The sequence below is a fragment of the Panicum virgatum genome, chromosome 8K (genome assembly GCF_016808335.1).
Source record: "Panicum virgatum strain AP13 chromosome 8K, P.virgatum_v5, whole genome shotgun sequence".
Lineage (NCBI taxonomy): Eukaryota > Viridiplantae > Streptophyta > Magnoliopsida > Poales > Poaceae > Panicum > Panicum virgatum.
This window is the reverse complement of record NC_053143.1, coordinates 10,468,521-10,487,999: the sequence shown is the minus strand read 5'-3', so window position 1 is coordinate 10,487,999 and position 19,479 is coordinate 10,468,521. Positions and strand designations below refer to the sequence as shown.

Sequence of the window (19,479 nt, the reverse complement as noted above, 5' to 3'; positions counted from 1 at the left end):
CGGACTCGTGGCACTCGGCAAAGATCCAAAGTTCGCCGAGTGCCAGCACTCGGCGAACTTTGAAACTTCGCCGAGTGCCAGACGCGTGGCACTCGGTGAAGTTTGGATCTTTGCCGAGTGCCACGCATCTGGCACTCGGCGAAGTTTCAAACTTCGCTGAGTGCCTAAGTAATTAAACTCGGCAAATCTGTTTTTTCAGTAAATAGAAAATGGTTGCTTTGCCGAGTGTCAGGCTAAAAACACTCGGCAAAGCTTGCTGTTTTTTTGTATTTTTTCTGTTTTTTATGTAATAACCACATTCATCATCACAAAGAAAGCATATATACATTCCAGACAAGCAATATAGTATATATAAGGCACATCCATCACAAATATCACATAATAACACAAATATCTCACACTACGTCGCACGAATATCACAAATAGCATAAGTCCAACATCGATGCCATAAATGTAATGTTCAACAAGCACAAGTCCAACTAATTAAACAAGTCTAGTCCCACAATAACAAGTCTATAGAACAAATATCATAAACAACTCTAAATCAACTAGGTGGCCACTGCGACGCTGCCGGTGCCGGTGAATGCTCGTCCGGAGGCTCATTTGACCCCCCAATCGTTTGATTCTGAAAAAAAATTGACATAGGATTATATCTTGAGAAAATTTTAAGAGTTCATGTCCCTCTTGATAGTATGACATTCCTAAACTCAATTTGAAAAGATAAAATATTAAATGAATAGCCGCTTTTCAACTTTCATATCCTTGACTTAGCTCATGTATATATCAGCTGTGATACCTTCTAATCATTCTTATTAAAGCATATGTCATTAATCAACCAACCACTAAGTGAGTCTAGATGTTCTTTCAGATATAGCACATGATATATTGACATAAAGTATCTCAAAATTTGAATATGTATGTGCAAGCAAAGTAAATCTATATATCATACTCACAGGAGTGCCTGTAGTGCCAGATGGAGGAAAGATAGAAGGAAGGCCTAGCGGTGGCAGCGGTGGTGGAGGCCAGGGCATCGTTGGCGGCGGTTGATAGTTGATTATCGCGCCAAGGCCTTGGAGGTATGAGAACATGGTCTGCATCTGTTGTTGCGCGGCCTGTCGCTCAGCAAGAAGCGCCTGCTCCATCCTCTGTCGCTCCTGCATCCGCTCTTCCTGCCACCTGCGCTCTTGCTCCTGCCTTAGCGTCCGCTCCTCCTCCAGCCTCGCCTCGATCTCCTCCTGCCTCTTCGTCTCTTCGTCCATCCGGGCCTATAAGATTTCACCCAAATGTTACAATGCGAACAAAAGATAACTAAAAGCAACAAACGACAAATGGAGCAGAAATAACATGGATTGCACACACGCTAGCCACTGAAGTCTCAGGCCGTGGGCGTATTGGCGGGGTCGAGTCGGTGGTCCTTGCCCGAAGCTGGCAGAGAGTCGGCGTACTGGCTGTGTCGACAAGGCTGTTGGCGATCCAGTAACGGCCGTGCTTCTTCCCTCCTCCTGCCCTCATGATGGCTTCTCCAGAAAGGGGCTGGGTGGCCGGATCCCATGTGTCCCCATGGAGCGCCTTTCCCATCTCCGTGTACTCAGTGATGCGCGTGTGGACGCTCGGGTTGCTGTACGCCTCGAGTGGATCCGCCGGGTTGTAGGAGACGTCGGACATCGCCCTGCCCTTGTGCGCCATACAGTATGCGTGGAAGTTGTTGCATTCCTGGTCTTCATATGACTCTGACTGCAAGCAAAGCGAAAGAATACAATGATTAGTGAGAATGCAGAATTTAGAGTTTGAAAGTACCAAAAAGTGTAATGACTTACCCAAACATCCCTGTACTCGGGAAGGCCTCGGCTGCCTTGATGGTGTGGCCCACCTTGCATCAACAAGCGGCGCTCCCGGCATAAGTTGTGCCGCTGAATCCACTCCTCGCTAAGCCACATGTCCACCATCATTTCCCAGCACGCGCCCTTGTCGGCGCACCAGTTCGGAGGCACCTACACGTAATGGAAGCAAAGTGGATGACATTTCCCACGTGTATGCCGGCTCCAGAATACCGGCATGCTTCACCAGCCCAGGGAAGAGCTCCCTGCATAGGGTTCCTAGGATGCAGTTGGGCTTCCTTTTGAGGGCACCCGCCTGCACGCGCATCCAATACCTGTAAAAAGTGTATAACATAAAGTATTAGTGTCTTGTCATTTTGAACATATGAATTGAAAAATAAATGCCATTGTGCATAACATAAAGTATTACCTGTCCGGTACGGGTCGAATCATCGGGAGTCTCGCAAGAGGTATCGGCCGCTGCGGCAGTTGCGACGGTCTTCGCAACCACACCGCCCTCGTATCTCCTGCTGCCTCCTCCTCCTCCTGTCTCGGCTCCTCCTGGTCCCGCTCCTGCTCCTCCTCGTCCTCCTCCTTCTCCTCCTCCGCCGCCGCCGCCGTCGTCAAATCTGGAGGTGTCCTCTCCCTCCTGCTCCTTCTCGTCCTCCACCACCTGTCTTACCTCCTCTTGTTCTCCCTAGCCCTCGTCCCCAACGCCTCCTGGACCCCTCTGAGGCATTGGACCCCCCTGCTGCACTGGACCCCTCAGGAGCCTCTTGCTCTCCACCACTACTCCTGTACAAGGCGCTCAGGAAACCAATCTTGCCCCCGCCTGGCATTTCGAATCAATAACCTGCAATGAATAATTGTAAACGAATCAGCAAAAATGAACAATATGTACTTAACAAATTATGCAAAATAAACAATAAATATATCTACAAATATGCAAAATCAGTTCATAGAATTAAAAAATTCAGTTCATAGCAAATTAAGCAAAATAAAATAATATATATACATAGAATTAAATAATTCACTTCATAATCCTCATCATCACTATTAGGCTCCTCGACGTAATCAGCATTATTCGAAGGAGGAATGTCATCTTTGCTGTCTCTGCCCAAACGCAGCCGCTCGAGTAATTCTAAGTCATGAGCATTTTCAACCTCGTCTCCAGCTTCCTCGTCAGCAATCCTTTCATTGTCCACTTCCATTCCCATCACGTCACTTAAGTCTATCTCGAAACTCCCTTCTAGTCCTTCTTCTTGAAAGAACTCTCTGCCATTGTTGTAGTCTTCATTGTTTGGGACAGGAAGTTTGTCGTGTGGCGATACCTTATACACAACATCCCAACCCTGAAGACGTTTGTCGGTTTGGCACGGATATGAGAGATAATAAACTTGTGTAGCCTGTTGAGCCACAATATAGACATCGCCGCCTGGTAACTTTGAATCCCGACGAATTTCGACTAGGCCAACATTTGGGGTCCACCTGGTTAATGTAGGATCAAACCAATGGCATTTGAAAATAACAGGAGTCAGTGGTACGGAACCTTGAAACTTGAGTTCGTATATTTCTTCAAGTCTTCCATAATACTCGACCCCATCTTGGCCTGGCGTAAAGACTCCAGTATTAGTGTGAAGGCGATATCCATTCACGTCATAAACGTTAAATGACTTAACCCTATAGTTAAATCCATCAGCTACTTGTCTCAACTCGGCACTCATGGACAAATTGGTTTGCGCCTGAAAGCGAAAGGGACAAAGTTTGTCATATTGTACGAAACATTAAATGACTTGAACCTATAGCTACAGCAAAGATCCTGTGAATCAGAGTTTACCTTTTGTTGCAACCAATAAATGAAATCGGGTTGAGAATTTCCGGCGCCATTTTTAAGAAGAGACTCTGATTCGTTCTGGGTCGGAGACCTTGAGCGACGCCAGAATTGACGAAGAAATTACCTATGTGAAATATGATCAAGGGGTTGGATGCTGCTTAGTGCAAACGCAAGAAGATGTTAAATGAGATGCTGAATCGTGGAACATCGTGAACACGTTAAATGAGAACTTACCCTATGTACGGCTCCACCTCAGAAAGGTTGGTCAACAAATAAAGCATGATACGACGCCACTCTTCATGGTTCAGGGTCTTGTACCCTGATCTGGCACTCGGCAAAGACGCGACCGCTTTGCCGAGTGCCAACCTGGAAGCACTCGGCAAAGCTAGGATTTCATTTCAAAATTCTTCAATTCAAAATTTATTTAAACATATTTGTTTGAATATAATTCAACATTTCATTACTAAACTTATATTTCAAACAAATATATCATGCTTCAATGAAAGAAATATTATTTTAATCACTTTTAGCTATATTTCAAGTTGTATGAACTAATTCTCTACATTTGACAAAAAAATTAAAAAATACGAAAACATTTCAAAAAATAACCAAAATTTAACATAAACCAATTAATGAGGTCTATTGCGTATATAAAAAATTTAACATACTTTAGCCAAAAAAATTCCATTATTTCATGCAGTAGAAGTTCAAATTAAATTTACATAGTACTAAAAAAATTTAATATTATCAAATGGCCTTAAAAAATAATGAATATTTACCATAAACCTATCCATCATGACCATTGCCTACACAAAAAGTTTTGAAGTCATAACTCAATTTGATGGTCCGTTGGACACAAAAACTTAACTGACTCATTCAAATGTCTTTGGAATTTCTTCGGGATTCCTCATCCTGTAACCAACGTATGGGATAACTTTTTTGAAATCTTAAACTTTTTCCACAGCCTCGACTTATGATATCATGATTTCACTACAAATTTCATAATTTTATGACTTCATTTGTGTTTTATAGAATTTAAAATCTATTCGGCCACAAATTTGTTGCTATGTTTTCTGAATAAGATGTTTGATGTTTTTCTTTAAATTCTTGTACAAACCCTCAAATTTGACTCAATAACATGAATATAATTTTTCCATTAATTATCCACACCTTTGACAACATTTTGCAGTTTAAATTTGAATTATCCACAAAATATTCTTGTTATGAAATAAATAATCTAAATATAGTAAACATAAAGGATAATTTGCCAAATTTAAATATGATATCTTTCACATAGTATGATAACGTAGGAAAAAGTTTGGAGGGTGTTGGAGAAAGTTTTTGTATTTGTTTGCCGAGTGCCAAAGCAGACACTCGGCAAAGTTTAGTAAATGCCGAGTGCCTGGTCTATTGCACTCGGCATTACAATATATTTGCCGAGTGTCCCAAGCTGACACTCGGCGAATCATGTTTTTGCCGAGTGTTACCTAGCTGGCACTCGGCAAACAATAACGGTAACGGCCGTGGAAAAAATGGGAACGTTCGTGGCAACGGCGTGTGCGGGGCACGTGGAAAAATGTGTCTTTGCCGAGTGCCAACTGGCCGGCACTCGGCAAAGAGATATTCTGCCGAGTGCCAGTTGTTCGCCGAGTGCATGTTGTTTGGCACTCAGCAAATAGTAGCTTTGCCGAGTGCTCGTGATTCTGCACTCGGCAAAGAACCTGGCACTCGGCATACGTGGGTTTTCCGGTAGTGTATTTGGTATGAGCCCACTGTTACAGTTTCTTAACAGTAATAGGCTGTAGTCAAAATACTACCTTCATAATTTGTTTAGAAACTTAAAAAATAAGTTCAAAAATTAATATAAATCAAATCTAATTTTTTTAGGGTTCCCCTTTAAATTTTTTTAGTACAAATTTTATATCCCAGTATCATCCCTACCGGCACCGATGCGACTATACGAGATGAAGGGATTGTAGTGGATCAACATATTCCACGAAATTAATGGAAGGGAGAAGTTCATTTTATAACCTTGAACAGTGAGGGTCGTCTGATTTTCAACCTTAAACTATAAAACCGGGTAACATGGGCCCTCAAACTAACCAATTCGGCCGAATACCACCCCAGACCCTGTTGAAGGCGGTATTGGAGGGTGGTTTATTATTTTTAAAATAATAAAACCTTATTTAATCTTAAAAAAATCAATTTATTTTAAATCATAAAAATAAAAAAAATTGTACCAAATATTCTCTAATAATATAATTTATTTTAAATCATAAAAATATGAAACTTATACCAAATGTTCTAAAATGGACTTCTTGCATAATGGAATGACCACATTCCTCATACATATACTAATTAATAGCTTGTGAGGAGAATAAGATGACGATTGTCATCGATGTTTCCAACACTCATGGCACGATTACACCCTGTGTCATGTAGAAGACGAGGAACGTGGCGCTGCTGCGTAAGATGGCTCACAAGGTCTAGGAGCACACAGGGGTTTTAAAGAGGTTCAGGCCACCAAAGTGTAATGCCTATCCTCTGAGTTGTATTGAAATGGGGAGTAAAAGGTGCGTGTTACAAGATGAGCTTGGGAGTGGAAGCGAGTGTATGTGGTTGACTCCGTCTGAATCACCTTCTATAGAACCCTACCTCCCCTTTTTATAGTGCAACCCCTTGTTTAGTTACAAAATTCAAAATTTTAAATCTATCACATCAAACAGGAATTTTACATGCATGGAGTATTAAATCTTGACGAAATAAAAAACTAATGGCATAGTTTGATTGTAAATTACGAGACGAATCTAAAGAGTCTAAGTAGACTATGATTAGACACTAAATTGCTACAGTAACTGTTACAGTAATCATGTGCTAATGATGGATTAATTAGTCTTAATAAATTCGTCTCGAAGTTTACAGATGAGTTCTGTAATTAGTTTTATAATTAGTCTACGTTTAATATTTTAAATATAAAAAATTTCTATTTCAAAATCTTTTCACGTGTAACTAAACAAAGGCTAAGGGAGCGACATGGTCTTACAATGCTCGTCCTGCGCTACATGAGCTCATTAACTACATTAGTGGCACGGTACATGCACCCGCATGGTTACAATTAGTCATTTAGATTTCTCCCGTGCCCATAGTATGACTGTTGGCAATAATGCTAGTGCCACTCGCTGTGTTCTGCAAAGAATGTCAGGCGACGTGCGGGGGAGCGCAGCGCCGCCCCAACCTTTTGACTGCAAGGTCCCGTCGCATTAATTTACTGCACCGGTCGCCAGGCGGAGTTATCCCCGTGAAGCGTTTCCACCGGGGCTTACGTCAGCCGGAGTCTCTGCCGGGGTTCTCCCGGAGTCCGCCGGGGCAATTGTTTGTCTTGTCTTGTCTCTTGACTGTTCGTGGGGCCCTCCTCTCGTAGGCTCTCAGCACGAGGTGAGGATGTTCACGGGCGTGCTGGGGGTATGGCTTCCCCAGGACACCTACAACGATGGATGAATGTCAGTCCATTCTGTTCCACAAACCTAAGTCCACCCGCAACGGACTGGCGATTTAGGCAGAAGAGTGAGACGGACGGTAGATGTTCGGGCAGAGCGTGCGTGAGAGCGAGCTTTTGCGGCAAGCGTGCGAACTAGCGACGAGTTCGTCGCTAGCGACCACTGTGCTGTGACTGTTCATCAATTAGAAAAATCAAAACGCCGGCCAAATCACCAACCGTTAGGGACGCCCTAACAACAAAAGTGAGGAGCGAAATAATGATGAATCAATCCATTTCCTAAACCAAACCCCCTACACAGATAGCACGATCTGGCTGGCATGTGAGCTTGGTTTCTGCTGGCATGTCGATTGTGCTTCTGGCCGCACCCCAGGCAGGTCATCAGTGGTCAAGTCATAACACAACAGCGTGCGTACACTGCACACCTGGCGGTGCCACCACAGACTTCACGCGGCCTGTAGTACTGTCACACATGGGCACTGCTCCTCCACGTGGGCAAGCGCCGATCCCGGTCGCGGGGTTGTTGGCGTCCTCGTGGGCGTCCGCCATCGCACAGGGTCGGTGAGAGTGGAGGCCAGCGGTGGCGGTCGTGGGTCTTCCAATGACTGCGCGCTAACCCTAGATCGGTGGGCAATAGGACTATGGGGCGGCGTGAGCATGGCGAACGTTGGTTCACGTGCCGGCTGCCGCCCCTTTTATTGTAGCGCGTGTCATCGGGGGCCTACAACCCAGACCAAGTTGTGCGCCCCCGATCAGGGCGCAAATCCGGCTCGGTTTCCTTGATCGAGTCGAGATCAAACCTCCAACATTCTCCCCCTTTTGATCTCGGCGTATCTGATTTACTTTCCTTGTTTTGTTTCTCATTCTAATCTTCTTTCTTGGTCTATTTCACATGAATATCCACAGATCAACACACCAAACTCAATGAACTTTTGGGGGGGTAGCTACTCCCCCTAATCCACTGAACTTGATGCATCTTTCTGTTTCAAAACATATCTGTCATTACCTGCGGGGAGAGGTTGTGTCTAAAACGACACATAAGTCCAGAATCATAGGCACTCTCTTAAACCCATGCCAGCTACGTGTTTCTTAAACACTTCGGGTGAGAGACCTTTTGTAAGCGGATCCGCAAGCATCTCTTTTGTGCTCTTGTGTATGATTTCTATTGTTTGATCCTGGAATTTCTCCTTAACAACGTAATACTTGAGTTCAATGTGCTTGACAGCGGCGAGGGACGGCGGGGAGACGGGGCGAGCTCGTGCCCAGGGAGCCCAAGCGGCCCTGGGGCGCGCGACGGCGCTGCGCGAGCTCGCGCAGGAGGGCCCCGCGGCGTGCGCCGGCGGTGACGCGCGACGGCCACGGCGGCGAGGTGACGTTCCGACGCCGGCGGCCGCGGAATCAAGGGGAAAAAGGGCCGGGGAGCAGGAGGGGCTTGCGGGGAAGCTCACCACAGGCTCGAATCGGGCGGAGGACAACCGGAGAGGGGAGTTCAACGGTGAGGGCGAAGCTTCGGGGGCGGACGACGATGGTGGATGGCGGCGGTGGCCCGATTCCGGCCAAGTGGGGGCTCGGCCGAGCTCGTGGAGGGGCGGAGGAGCTTCGGGGCGAGGCGAGGGAGGTTGGGGCGCAGCGAATCGACGATGGATGGCGAACTATGGCCGTCGCGGCGAGCGACGGCGCACTGCACGGTTTGGCTCGTCTCGAGCTCGAGCAGGAAAGGGAAGCGAATGGAAAAGGCTACAAACGTCGAGGAGAGTGGCGAAGCTTCGAGGCGCGACGACGCTCGCCGCGACAGCCGACGCGTGGCGTCGCCGGCGCCTCGCCGGTCGCGGTATGGGCGCCGGGCGTCACAGTGCCGAACACAGTGGAGAAACAGTGCACGATTTTGACAAAAAATGACTCGATTTTGACTAGTTGAAACTCCAGATTTCATATAGCAACTTGAAATTTGGCCAAAATAGAAGTTGTAGAGGAAAAGAAGATCTACAACTTTCATTTTGGGCGAAAATTGATTTGAGGCTCGGATCAAGGAGAAAAACGTAGACGAACACGGCTAAAACAATGTTTACCGCGCGGACTCGGTTAACGCTAATGACGCGCTTAAGCCATGATTAGCGATTAAACACAGGATTAGCGAGCACGATTAACATAGGGGTGTTACAGCCCTTCCCCCTTAAAAGAATCTCGTCCCGAGATTCATACACAAGAGAAAATAAAAAGGCGAAAAGTTCGAAGATGAAGTACCTGGATGAGCGTTTAAAAAGTCCGGATACTTGGATCTCAGAAATTCCTCTTTCTCCCAAGTAGCTTATTCTTCAAAGTGATTGCTCCATTGAACTTTGTAGAATCGGTTGGTGGTGCGACGAGTAACTCGATCCTTGCGATCGATAATCTTGATAGGATGCTCAGGATAAGTGAGATCAGACTCATTGAATCGAGTCACTTTCAACAACTTCAGTCGGGACTCTAAGTTGTGATACATGAAAAATGTTATGAACTGCAGAAAAATTCGCTGGAAGATTCAATTGGTAAGCCACAGGACCGCATCTTTCCACAATTGGATATGGACCGATGTAGCGGGGAGCTAACTTTCCTTTTATTCCAAACCTTTGCACGCCTTTCCAAGTTGATACCTTCAGATAGACGTGGTCACCGACTTCAAAAACGAGTGGACTACTCCTTTTATCAGCATAGCTCTTCTGCCGAGACTGTGCGATCTTTAAGTTTGTTTGGATAAGACGGACTTGTTCTTCGGCCTCTTGAACTATGTCGGGCCCAAAGATAGTTCTTTCTCTGGTTTCAGACCAATTGAGAGGTGTACGACATCGACGACCGTATAATGCTTCAAATGGTGCCATTTTGATGCTTTATTGATAACTATTGTTATAAGAGAATTCAGCTAATGGCAAACATTCATCCCACTTCCGTGGATAGGTTAAGACATGCACGAAGCATATCCTCCAGGATTTGGTTTATTCTCTCCGTTTGGCCATCGGTTTGAGGATGATATGCAGAGCTGCGAATAAGATGGGTTCCCAGGCTAGCATGTAATTGCTCCCAAAAGCGAGCAACGAACTGAGTCCCTCGATCAGAGATGATGGTTTTTGGCACACCATGTAAACATAGTATGCGATCCACGTACAACTCGGCATACTTCCTTGCTGGATATACAGTTTTGACTGGCAGGAAATGTGCTGACTTGGTCAGTCTGTCCACCACAACCCAAATGGAGTCGTATCCCTTTTGAGTTTGAGGTAATCCGACGATGAAATCCATGCTGATATCCTCCCATTTCCATTCAGGAATGTTTAAGGGTTGAAGAGTTCCAGCTGGCCTGAGATGACTAGCCTTAACCCTTCGACAGATATCACACTCTGACACATACTTGGCAATTTCTCTCTTCATCCTCGTCCACCAAAATTGTTGCCTCAGGTCTTGATACATTTTATTGCTACCTGGATGGATTGATAGCCGAGAAGAATGAGCCTCATCTAGAATTTGTTTTCTGAGCTCAAAATCCTTTGGCACCACTAGTCGAGTTTTGAACCATAACACATTCTCACTATATTGGTGGAAACAACCTACTTTGGGATCTCCTTCTGATATCCTTCTCTGAATTTCCTTTACCCCTTTATCTTGTTTTTGTGCCGCGATGACAAGATCACAAAGAGTAGGAGTGAGTTCTAGCTGGGCCAATGTGCCATGTGGTACAATGCTTCTTCCTCAGTATGGTGATTCCACTGAATCTTGTACATTTTAACTCTCTCTCTTCTAGTACTTCTTTCCTTGGTGTCAAGAATTTTGATCGGATATTCCACATAGGATAGATCGGATTCAATCTCGATATCTTGTGGTTCAAGGATCTCAGTAGGTACCTTGATGCACTTCCAGAGTTGTGATACATGGAAGACATCATGAATGGCGGCCAACTGAGAAGGAAGATGAAGTTGGTAGGCAACAGGCCCACAAGTTTCGATAATTTCAAATGGTCCAATGTATCGGGGTGCTAATTTCTCTTTTACGCCAAAGCGTTGAACACCTCTAGTAGGAGATACTCGTAAATATACGAAATCCCCTACCTTGAACTGTAAAGAATCTCTTCTTTTGTCTGCATAACTTTCCTGTCTTGATTGGGCTGCTTTAAGATTAGTGTGGACAACTTTGACTTTCTCCTCTGCCTTAGAGACTAAATCTGGCCCAAAGATTTTGTGTTCTCCAGCTTGTGACCAACTCAAAGGAGTTCGACACCTTCGCCCGTATAATGCTTCAAATGGTGCCATTTGCAAGCTGGATTGATAACTGTTACTATACAAGAACTCTGCCAGTGCTAGGCACTTATCCCAGTTCTTGCCATATTGAATAGCACATGCCCTCAACATGTCTTCAAGGATTTGATTGATTCGTTCAGTTTGCTCATCTGTTTGTGGATGATAAACTGAACTACGAATCAATTTGGTTCCAAGGGATTCTTGCAATTGCTCCCAGAAATGTGCAATAAACTGAGCCCCACGATCAGAAATGATCGTCTTTGGAACTCCATGCAAACGGACAATTTGATCGAGATAAATCACTGCATACCTCTTGGCAGAATAAGTTGTATGCATTGGAATAAAATGAGCGGTCTTGGTGAGTCTATCAACGATTACCCAAACAGAATCATGCTTCTGAGAAGTGTTGGGTAAACCGATAATAAAATCCGTATTGATGTCCTCCCATTTCCAGGATGGAATGGGTAAAGGTTGGAGAGTACCAGCTACTTTCAAGTGACTAGCCTTAACTCATTGATAGACATCACACTTAGAAACATATTTGGCGATCTCTCTTTTCATTCGAGTCCACCAAAAATTTTGTTTAAGATCTTGGTACATCTTGGTGCTACCGGGATGAATAGAAAACTTTGATAGATGTGCCTCATCAAGGATTTGCTTTCTAAGCTGATGATTCTTGGGTACAACAAGTCGAGATTCAAACCACAAAACTCCTCTATGATCCACTCGGAAACATTTGTACTTTGCTTCTCCTTGGGATAACTTCTCCTTAATGATTTTGATACCTTCATCATGTAATTGTACCATGATGATGCTATCATAAAGTGTAGGCTCAATAGATATATGGTTCAAACTTCCTTGAGGTACTATTTCTAGGTTTAATTTCATCATTTCCTAGCATAGAGTTTCATTAAATGGCTTCACAAATAGGCAATGACATTGTGACTTGCGGCTGAGTGCATCCGCAACCACATTAGCCTTTTCTGGATGATAATGCACTTCTATATCATAATCATTTATCAACTGTAGCCAGCGTCTCTGTCTCATGTTAAGATCAGCTTGAGTGAAGATATATTTGAGACTCTTATGGTCATTGTAAATATTACAATGAGTTCCCATAAGATGATGTCTCCAATGCTTAAGAGCGTGTATGACAGCTGCTAACTCCAGATCATGTGTTGGATAATTCTTCTCATGATTCCGGAGAGCTCTTGATGCATAGGGAATAACCCGGTTATCTTGCATAAGCACACAACCAAGTCCCGTACCAGAAGCATCACAATAGACATCAAAAGTTTTGGTGCTGTCCGGTGTAGCCAATACTGGAGCAGTAGTTAATCGTGCTGAGAGTTTGAAAAACTTCTACACATTTATCATTCCAAACAAATTTCACTCCCTTCTTTAATAACTCCGTCAAAGGCTTGGCTATTCTGGAGAAATCAGAAATGAATCGACGATAATATCCAGTTAAACCAAGAAAATTGCGAATTTGATGAACTGAAGCAGGAGATTCCCAATCCATCACTTCTTGTACTTTAATTGGATCAACGGATATACCATCACTGGAGATAGTATGGCCTCAAAAGTTTACACTATCCAACTAAAATTCACACTTGGAGAATTTGGCATAAAGATGATGATCTCGTAATCGTTGAAGAACGATACGTAAATACTCAACATGATCTTCTTCATTCTTGGAGTAGATCAAAATATCGTCAATGAATACCGCGACGAATTTATCCAGCTCCGGCATGAAGACTGAATTCATCAAGTACATAAAATATGCTGGGGCGTTGGTAAGACCAAAAGACATAACCAGATATTCATATAGTCCATATCTGGTCGAGAAAGCAGTCTTTGGAATATCACAAGGCTTGATCTTTATTTGATGGTAGCTAGAACGAAGATCAATCTTAGAGAAAACCTTGGCTCCAGCTAACTGATCAAACAGTATATCAATGCGGGAAAAAGGATACTTGTTTTTAATAGTGACCGCATTGAGTGGTCGATAATCAACACATAGCCTCAAATTGTTGTCCTTCTTCTTCACAAACAGGGCTGGACATCCCCAGGGTGAAGAACTTGGACGTATAAAACCCTTGTCAAGGTCTTGAAGTTGGATTTTCAATTCTGCTAACTCATTTGGAGGCATTCGGTACGACCTCTTAGAAATAGGGGCGGTACCGGGTTGAAGCTCAATAACGAACTCGAATTCTCTATCATGAGGCATTCCAGGTAAATCATCTGGAAATACGTCCACATACTCACACACAACAAGGATATTTCCAATCTTAATTTCTTTTGCGGCATAGGCACAAGAGTTGAAGCACTCTCGTTGTGGCAGATAGAGTATGGTGGCTCCTTGATGTGGTGAATCTATTTCGATAGCTCGAGAAGAGATATCTAACAGTACTTTATGTTTAGTCATCCAATCCATGCCCAAAATAACATTCATGCCTTGTAAATTCAACAAGATCAAATCTGTCTTGATCAAGTTGCTACCCAGCTTAATTGGCACATATCTAGTGATTTGATTGGAAGCTATCTTCCCACTAGGGGTTGCTATCATAAAAGATCCCTTAGTATGACAAAAGTCCAATCCTATTCTTGCTCCAAATTTGGCACTTATAAAACTATGAATTGTACCAGAATCAAATAATATGACTACGGGTTTATTGTGGACAGAGAAAGTACCCGTCATGACTGGTGCTCCTTCTGGAAGGTCTGCAAGAGTAGTGAAGTTAACTCGCCCTTGCCGGACTTGCACCATTTGCCTCTTGCCCTTGCCTTTATTGTTGTTCTGGTTGGAGTTTTGCCCTGGATAATTCTTTCTGGGCTGCGGACAATTCTTGGCAAAGTGAGAAGTACTGCCGCAGTTGAAGCATCGATTATTACCATTCCCACTATTGAACTGTGGGGCATTTGACCTTGGGCTAAACGGCTGCTGAGGCACTGGAGGTCTGAATCCTCCTTGCTGCTGAGGCGGCCTAAAAACAAACCTGTCCATTGGGGCATTTCTCTGTGGAGGCCTAGGTGGAGTGTTCTGCACCAGACGATACCTCGGTGGCTGAGCACTCGAGGGTCCTGTTGGTGCCTTCCGCTTCTTGTCAGCACAATGGGCAGCAATACAGTCTTCTTGAGTAATGGCCAGGTTGACCAGCTCAGTGTAAGTGTTGGGCTGAACAAGGTTTATGCGTTCCTTGAGCTTGGTAGCGAAGCCACGACAAAAACGATCACGTTTTTTGGCATCAGTATCTGCATGATGGCCCGCATACTGGCACATGTGATTGAAGGTCTGTGCATACTGAAGAACAGTGCGGGTTCCTTGATTTAGAGCCAAGAACTCATTCAACTTTCTTTCAATCAGTCCCTCAGAAATATGATGTGATCTGAAGGCATTTCTGAATTCCTCCCAAGAGATGATATGTCCAGTAGGCTGCATCACACAATAATGATCCCACCATATACGTGCAAGACCACGAAGTTGCTGGGCAGCAAAGTGGGCCTTATTTGCATCAGCACAAGGTACCACTAACAGAGCAAACTTGGAATCAATCGTACGGAGCCAAGCATCGGCATCCAACGGTTCCTCCGTTCGACTGAAAAGTGGAGGTTGGGTACCAAAGAACTCCTGGTAACCCGCGGGTTGAGCATCCCGTCCTCCATGCTGTTGGCGTGGCTGATTTTGTTGCCCTTGGACCAACTGGCGAAGCAACTCAGTCTGCATGGCCATTAATTCGGCCAGATTCGGCGGTGGTGGCGGTGGCTGCTGAGATCCACTGACAGTCTCTCGGCCGAAGCCTTCCGGCGATCCACGAGTATGACCAACCATCTGTAATTATGGAAGACATCCATTAGATACATTTTTCTTGTTCCCAAAATCAATGGTAAGTGCAATGATCATACATTGGATATCAAAACAAAATCAGCAGAATTTAACTAGATGCGGTGTAACACAATATGCAAACACATATTTGTGCAACCCACAAAACTCAGAAGTGGTCAGCTGTTAGATGGCTTCATGCTCCATCGTATTGATACTTAACGCTGAGAGCAAAAGGGGTAAAGAAGATAATCTAGCAATTCACTCTTTATCGTTCTGTGCTACGCTGCTAATCAACAGAAATTATAGAAGTGATTGGACTAAAAATATAGTCTCACAGATTCAATAGGCTAAAATTTGATGAGCACACATGCCACAAAATTTGCAACATCTTTAGTATTCATCAAACGGCCTAGAAATGCACAAATGAAGAGTTTTGGCAAGTAGGAAGATCATGATTTCCAAACTGGTAGTCGCTACTTATATTACATCCAAAGTAGTCTTTTTCTTACAACCTAGCATCACACACCCTTACCACATATAATACAACAAGTGGTACTCCTCCCTAGGGCTATTTTACAATATTGTTTTCCCTATGTACATATGCTACAACAAGAGAAAACACAAATTATCTAGGACAAGTCTAAGGTGCCTAGAAGTCATCGAAGTTGCCCACAGAAGAGGCACTGCCGGAAGAAGAGTCGTCCGGCTGAGGGTTAGGCTCAGCAAGTGCGTGCTCTGAATCTAAATCAGAAACTCCATCAACCTCATCTGGGTCCTCAACTACTGCTGCAGGCTCGGCTGGAACATCTAGTTGCTCCTGGAGCATACCAATAAAAGAATGGGTAAAGTGTTCGGCCGATCAGCGATTGCTGGCGGCCGCACTCGGTTGCGCGAGATTCAAACGATTAAATTATCCGGAGTTCGGATATCAATACGGGCACGCGATGTCTCGTGACCATGCGTGACGAGGGAGCGTTAGCTAGATTCGGAGAAGTGGCAATGCTACAAGTGCAGCCCGTAGCAGCCAGAGAGTTAGGTTCATGAAAGCGACTAAGTGTTTGAAAAGTTGGAAATTCCAGCAACATATCATCTATATCGGGGATAAACTCACGGCCCAGTGCGTGCCTGAGGGGTTTAATGGATGTGTGTGCGTCATGAGTACACCCACGCCGTGTGCCAGTGGCGTAGCATGACACACGAAGGAAACGTGCCCTGCAAGAAAATGCGGCACGAAGGCCGAATAGACAGATATTGTAGGTGGGAGGGCTCATCGGTACGAAGACCGGACAACAAGGAGGAAGGTTGAAGGTTCACCGGTCTCACGCCGGTAGCACAAGGAGAAATAGATCGCGATTGTGTGCTCACCGAGGGCCCGAGGCAGGAAGAATTCGATGCTGAGACGAAGCAATGCCGAGATGAGGAGATGCCGTGGCGTTCGACATTGCCCTCGGACTCACGGTTCGGCTCGGGGGAGTGGATGTCGACGTCGAGGTCGTCATTGTCACAATGGAGGTCGTCATCGAGGTGGCCGGACCGAGCGTCGTCGTGGTAGTCCTTCCCAACATACAAGGAAAGGGGTGAGATTGGCACATAACTGTGAATAGAACTGAATAGAAACAAAGGACAGGTGCTCACCGCTGGAATCGAGTGGCTGCCCATGGCTCTGGTATTTCGTCGAACACCTGGTGGGCGACCGTTGATGACGGCGTGGTGGCGCTGGACTGGCGACCAGGGAGGGCGCACCCACCATGGAGTTGATCTGGTGGTCAACGCTGAAGAGGTGGCCGGAGCAGAGCGACGAGGGTTCAGACGCCGGTGACCCCAGAGGCGATGGCGTCTGGAGCAGGGCGCCGTGGAGCAGGGTGGTGGCCGGAGGAGCTCGATCTGCACCGGCATGGAGCAGAGGCGACGGCGCCAGGTCGAGGCGAGGGCGTCGGGGATGAAGGTGACAGGACGTCGCTCCACAGCGCGGTTTGAGGAGGAGGCGCAGATCGGAGAGGCGGCCAGTGGAGACTGCACCCGGCGGTGGCTCGCGGGACCACGGCCGACGCAGCGCGAGGCCAAGCGCCACTGCGGCCAGGCGCGGGCGCGGCTCCAGCGCGACCGGCGGCCAAGCGCGAGCCGGCACGGCAGCCAGGCGCGTGCGGCCGGCCCGAGCGCGAGGCGCGCGGCGGCGGTGCGAGCCAGCGGCCGATGCGGGGCCGAGCCGGGGAGCAGGGGAGGAGACGGCGCGCAGGCAGTGGGAGGAGGCAGCGGAGCAGGGCGCGATGACAGCAGAGGCCGGCGGCAACCACAGCCCGCAGGAGAAGGAGGGGGGCGTGGCTTGAGAGAGGGAGGAGCAGGGGAGGTAGGGGAGGGGGCTAGCTAGCTGGAGCGGAGGGAAGCCGGCGGCGGCTTGCCTGCCCGATCCGATCGGGAGGGAGAGCAGGAAGGAGGAAGAAACAAATATGGCTGGCGGCTGGGGGGTGGAATGCAAAATGCACAGGGGTTGGTTCTCTATTTATAGAGGACAGCTAGGGTTAGAGTTTGGCTAATGGGTCAAATGCGCCTAGGTTTTGGGCTAGATTTCTAGTCCACGATTTTAATTGGAAAACTTATTTCAGGTCTCTAAGATAAATAGAATCCGGCGACGGTTACTGAAATTGAATTAGTTTGCGATGACGATACTTCGATGGTTCGGGATATTTTGCCAGAGCATGATTAGGGTTTTTAGGAACGTTGAAACGTTGAGCCAGATGGAGATATATGATTAGGAAAAGAAAGAAGGATTTACGACGGGATGCGACTAGTAATCCAAGGTAGGATTTAGTCGAGAGAAATTATATAGGCGGTTAACGGTTTAATTTCTGAACTAGGTTCTAAATTAAACCGGCACACAATCAAACACCAGACATTGATTGGAAAACATTTTATTTAGGAAAACTTCAAATTCACACAACGTTTGAATTGAGATAGGAGACGAGAATTAAAGGTTTGACCGTGTTTGACTGAGATTTCATCTAATTACAAAAGACGGTCATGTTAAGTTAATAAAAAAGTTTTAAAAATTTTAAGATTTTCGCATTTTCGAAAATTCGGGATGTTACTTGTACAACCAAACAACAAAAATGAGATCAGATTCTCTGATGAAACAGAGAGAATCACTCCTCCATTTTACACTACCACCATGGAGCTGAAACAACCGGCTCCTTGCTGCTCCCAGCATGGTTTCTACCTTTCAATCTCTAAGAAATCACTTCACAGACATACAATCAAATGATTTACATTAGGTAGATTCACTTCTACCAGCATAGAATCACCTAAAGAATCACTATACTAGAGATCAATTCCCAGAGCTAGAGAATCTAGGAGCGAGGCTCTACCAAACAGACCCTTAATATCCGCTCGTCCATGAAGGAAAGAAACGGATCCGACGAGGAGATTCGTGATCGCGCGGCATTGCTAACTGACGAGAAGATTCAAGATCGCTCAGGCTCTAGGGCCGACGAACTAATGACCCATCCGAAATCTGAAAACCAGACCAGGCCTACTCAATCCAACAAATCATAGAAACCGTTGCCAACCCACCTGTATTTGTATTTACCCAACCCCGACCAAGGGGAAACACGGTACCTCCCCCTATGAGCACCACCAAACCCGGACCAAGGGTCATTCTTTTTTTTGAAATATTGGAAGAATAACACTGGTTAAATCCTACAATAATCCAGAAAAATATGACACATGTGTCGGAGTCTAGGGCTCGAACCGAGATGAGTTGATTCCACCACCAGGAACCTAGCTCAGTTTGTGGACCAAGGGTCATCCTCATTCATACGGCTTGGGTTGACAAACCTGTGCAACATGGCAGTCTCACTCACAACAACGAGAGGGCCATCCATGTCAGGCCCCGTTCGTTGTCCAGGCACGGTGAGGTATCAGTGTACCGTGGCCTGCAAAACGAACGCAGCCAGACACATCTGGTGGACACACTGCAGTCACCTCTCTTTCCACGACCTGTCGACCTCCATCAATCTCGTCCAATTGAATGACGCCATCACGCCCTACGTACCAAAATGTCGTCCTGCCTTGCCCCGTCCCCTCATCATCCTCGTGTCAACATGACTGTGCTGGTCACTGGCTCGTCTCCTCGACAGTCGACACTACTGTCCGTCAGTCTCCAGCCTGCCTAAAACAGTAGCCTCATCATGTGGTACAGATACAAATTAAGCATGCTAGTCATGCTTTTGGTTTTGGTTAGT

The 19,479-nt window shown here is 45.7% G+C and overlaps 1 protein-coding gene across 6 annotated transcripts; it reads right to left on the bottom strand.

The window, feature by feature from the left end:
• Nucleotides 1-305: 305 nt before the first annotated feature.
• LOC120643898 lies at nucleotides 306-17,701 on the bottom strand. Of its 6 annotated transcripts, XM_039920412.1 has the most exons (9): nucleotides 3,886-6,379; nucleotides 3,655-3,775; nucleotides 3,497-3,559; nucleotides 3,367-3,426; nucleotides 2,248-2,670; nucleotides 1,818-2,152; nucleotides 1,360-1,734; nucleotides 954-1,265; nucleotides 306-625 (listed from the first exon to the last, which is right to left on the bottom strand). In XM_039920412.1, the coding sequence occupies exons 6-9, from the start codon at nucleotides 1,947-1,949 to the stop codon at nucleotides 545-547; spliced, it is 900 nt and encodes a 299-aa protein (XP_039776346.1). In that variant the 5' UTR covers nucleotides 1,950-2,152; nucleotides 2,248-2,670; nucleotides 3,367-3,426; nucleotides 3,497-3,559; nucleotides 3,655-3,775; nucleotides 3,886-6,379; the 3' UTR covers nucleotides 306-544. The 6 variants fall into 6 exon arrangements, with proteins under 6 accessions (XP_039776346.1, XP_039776347.1, XP_039776344.1 ...); XM_039920413.1 differs by having other exon boundaries at nucleotides 3,367-3,559; XM_039920410.1 differs by lacking the exons at nucleotides 3,367-3,426; nucleotides 3,497-3,559; nucleotides 3,655-3,775; nucleotides 3,886-6,379 and adding exons at nucleotides 16,607-16,795; nucleotides 16,877-17,701.
• Nucleotides 17,702-19,479: the final 1,778 nt, after the last annotated feature.

Excerpts from the sequence above, each read along its gene's own strand:
- LOC120643898 (XM_039920410.1), bottom strand. The coding sequence starts at position 1,949 with ATGATGGTGGACATGTGGCTTAGCGAGGAGTGGATTCAGCGGCACAAC. Across the intron at positions 1,735-1,817 it reads CCGAGTACAGGGATGTTTGG|TCAGAGTCATATGAAGACCA; the intron begins GTAAGTCATTAC and ends CTTTGCTTGCAG. Across the intron at positions 626-953 it reads CTGGCACTACAGGCACTCCT|AATCAAACGATTGGGGGGTC; the intron begins GTGAGTATGATA and ends ATTTTTTTTCAG.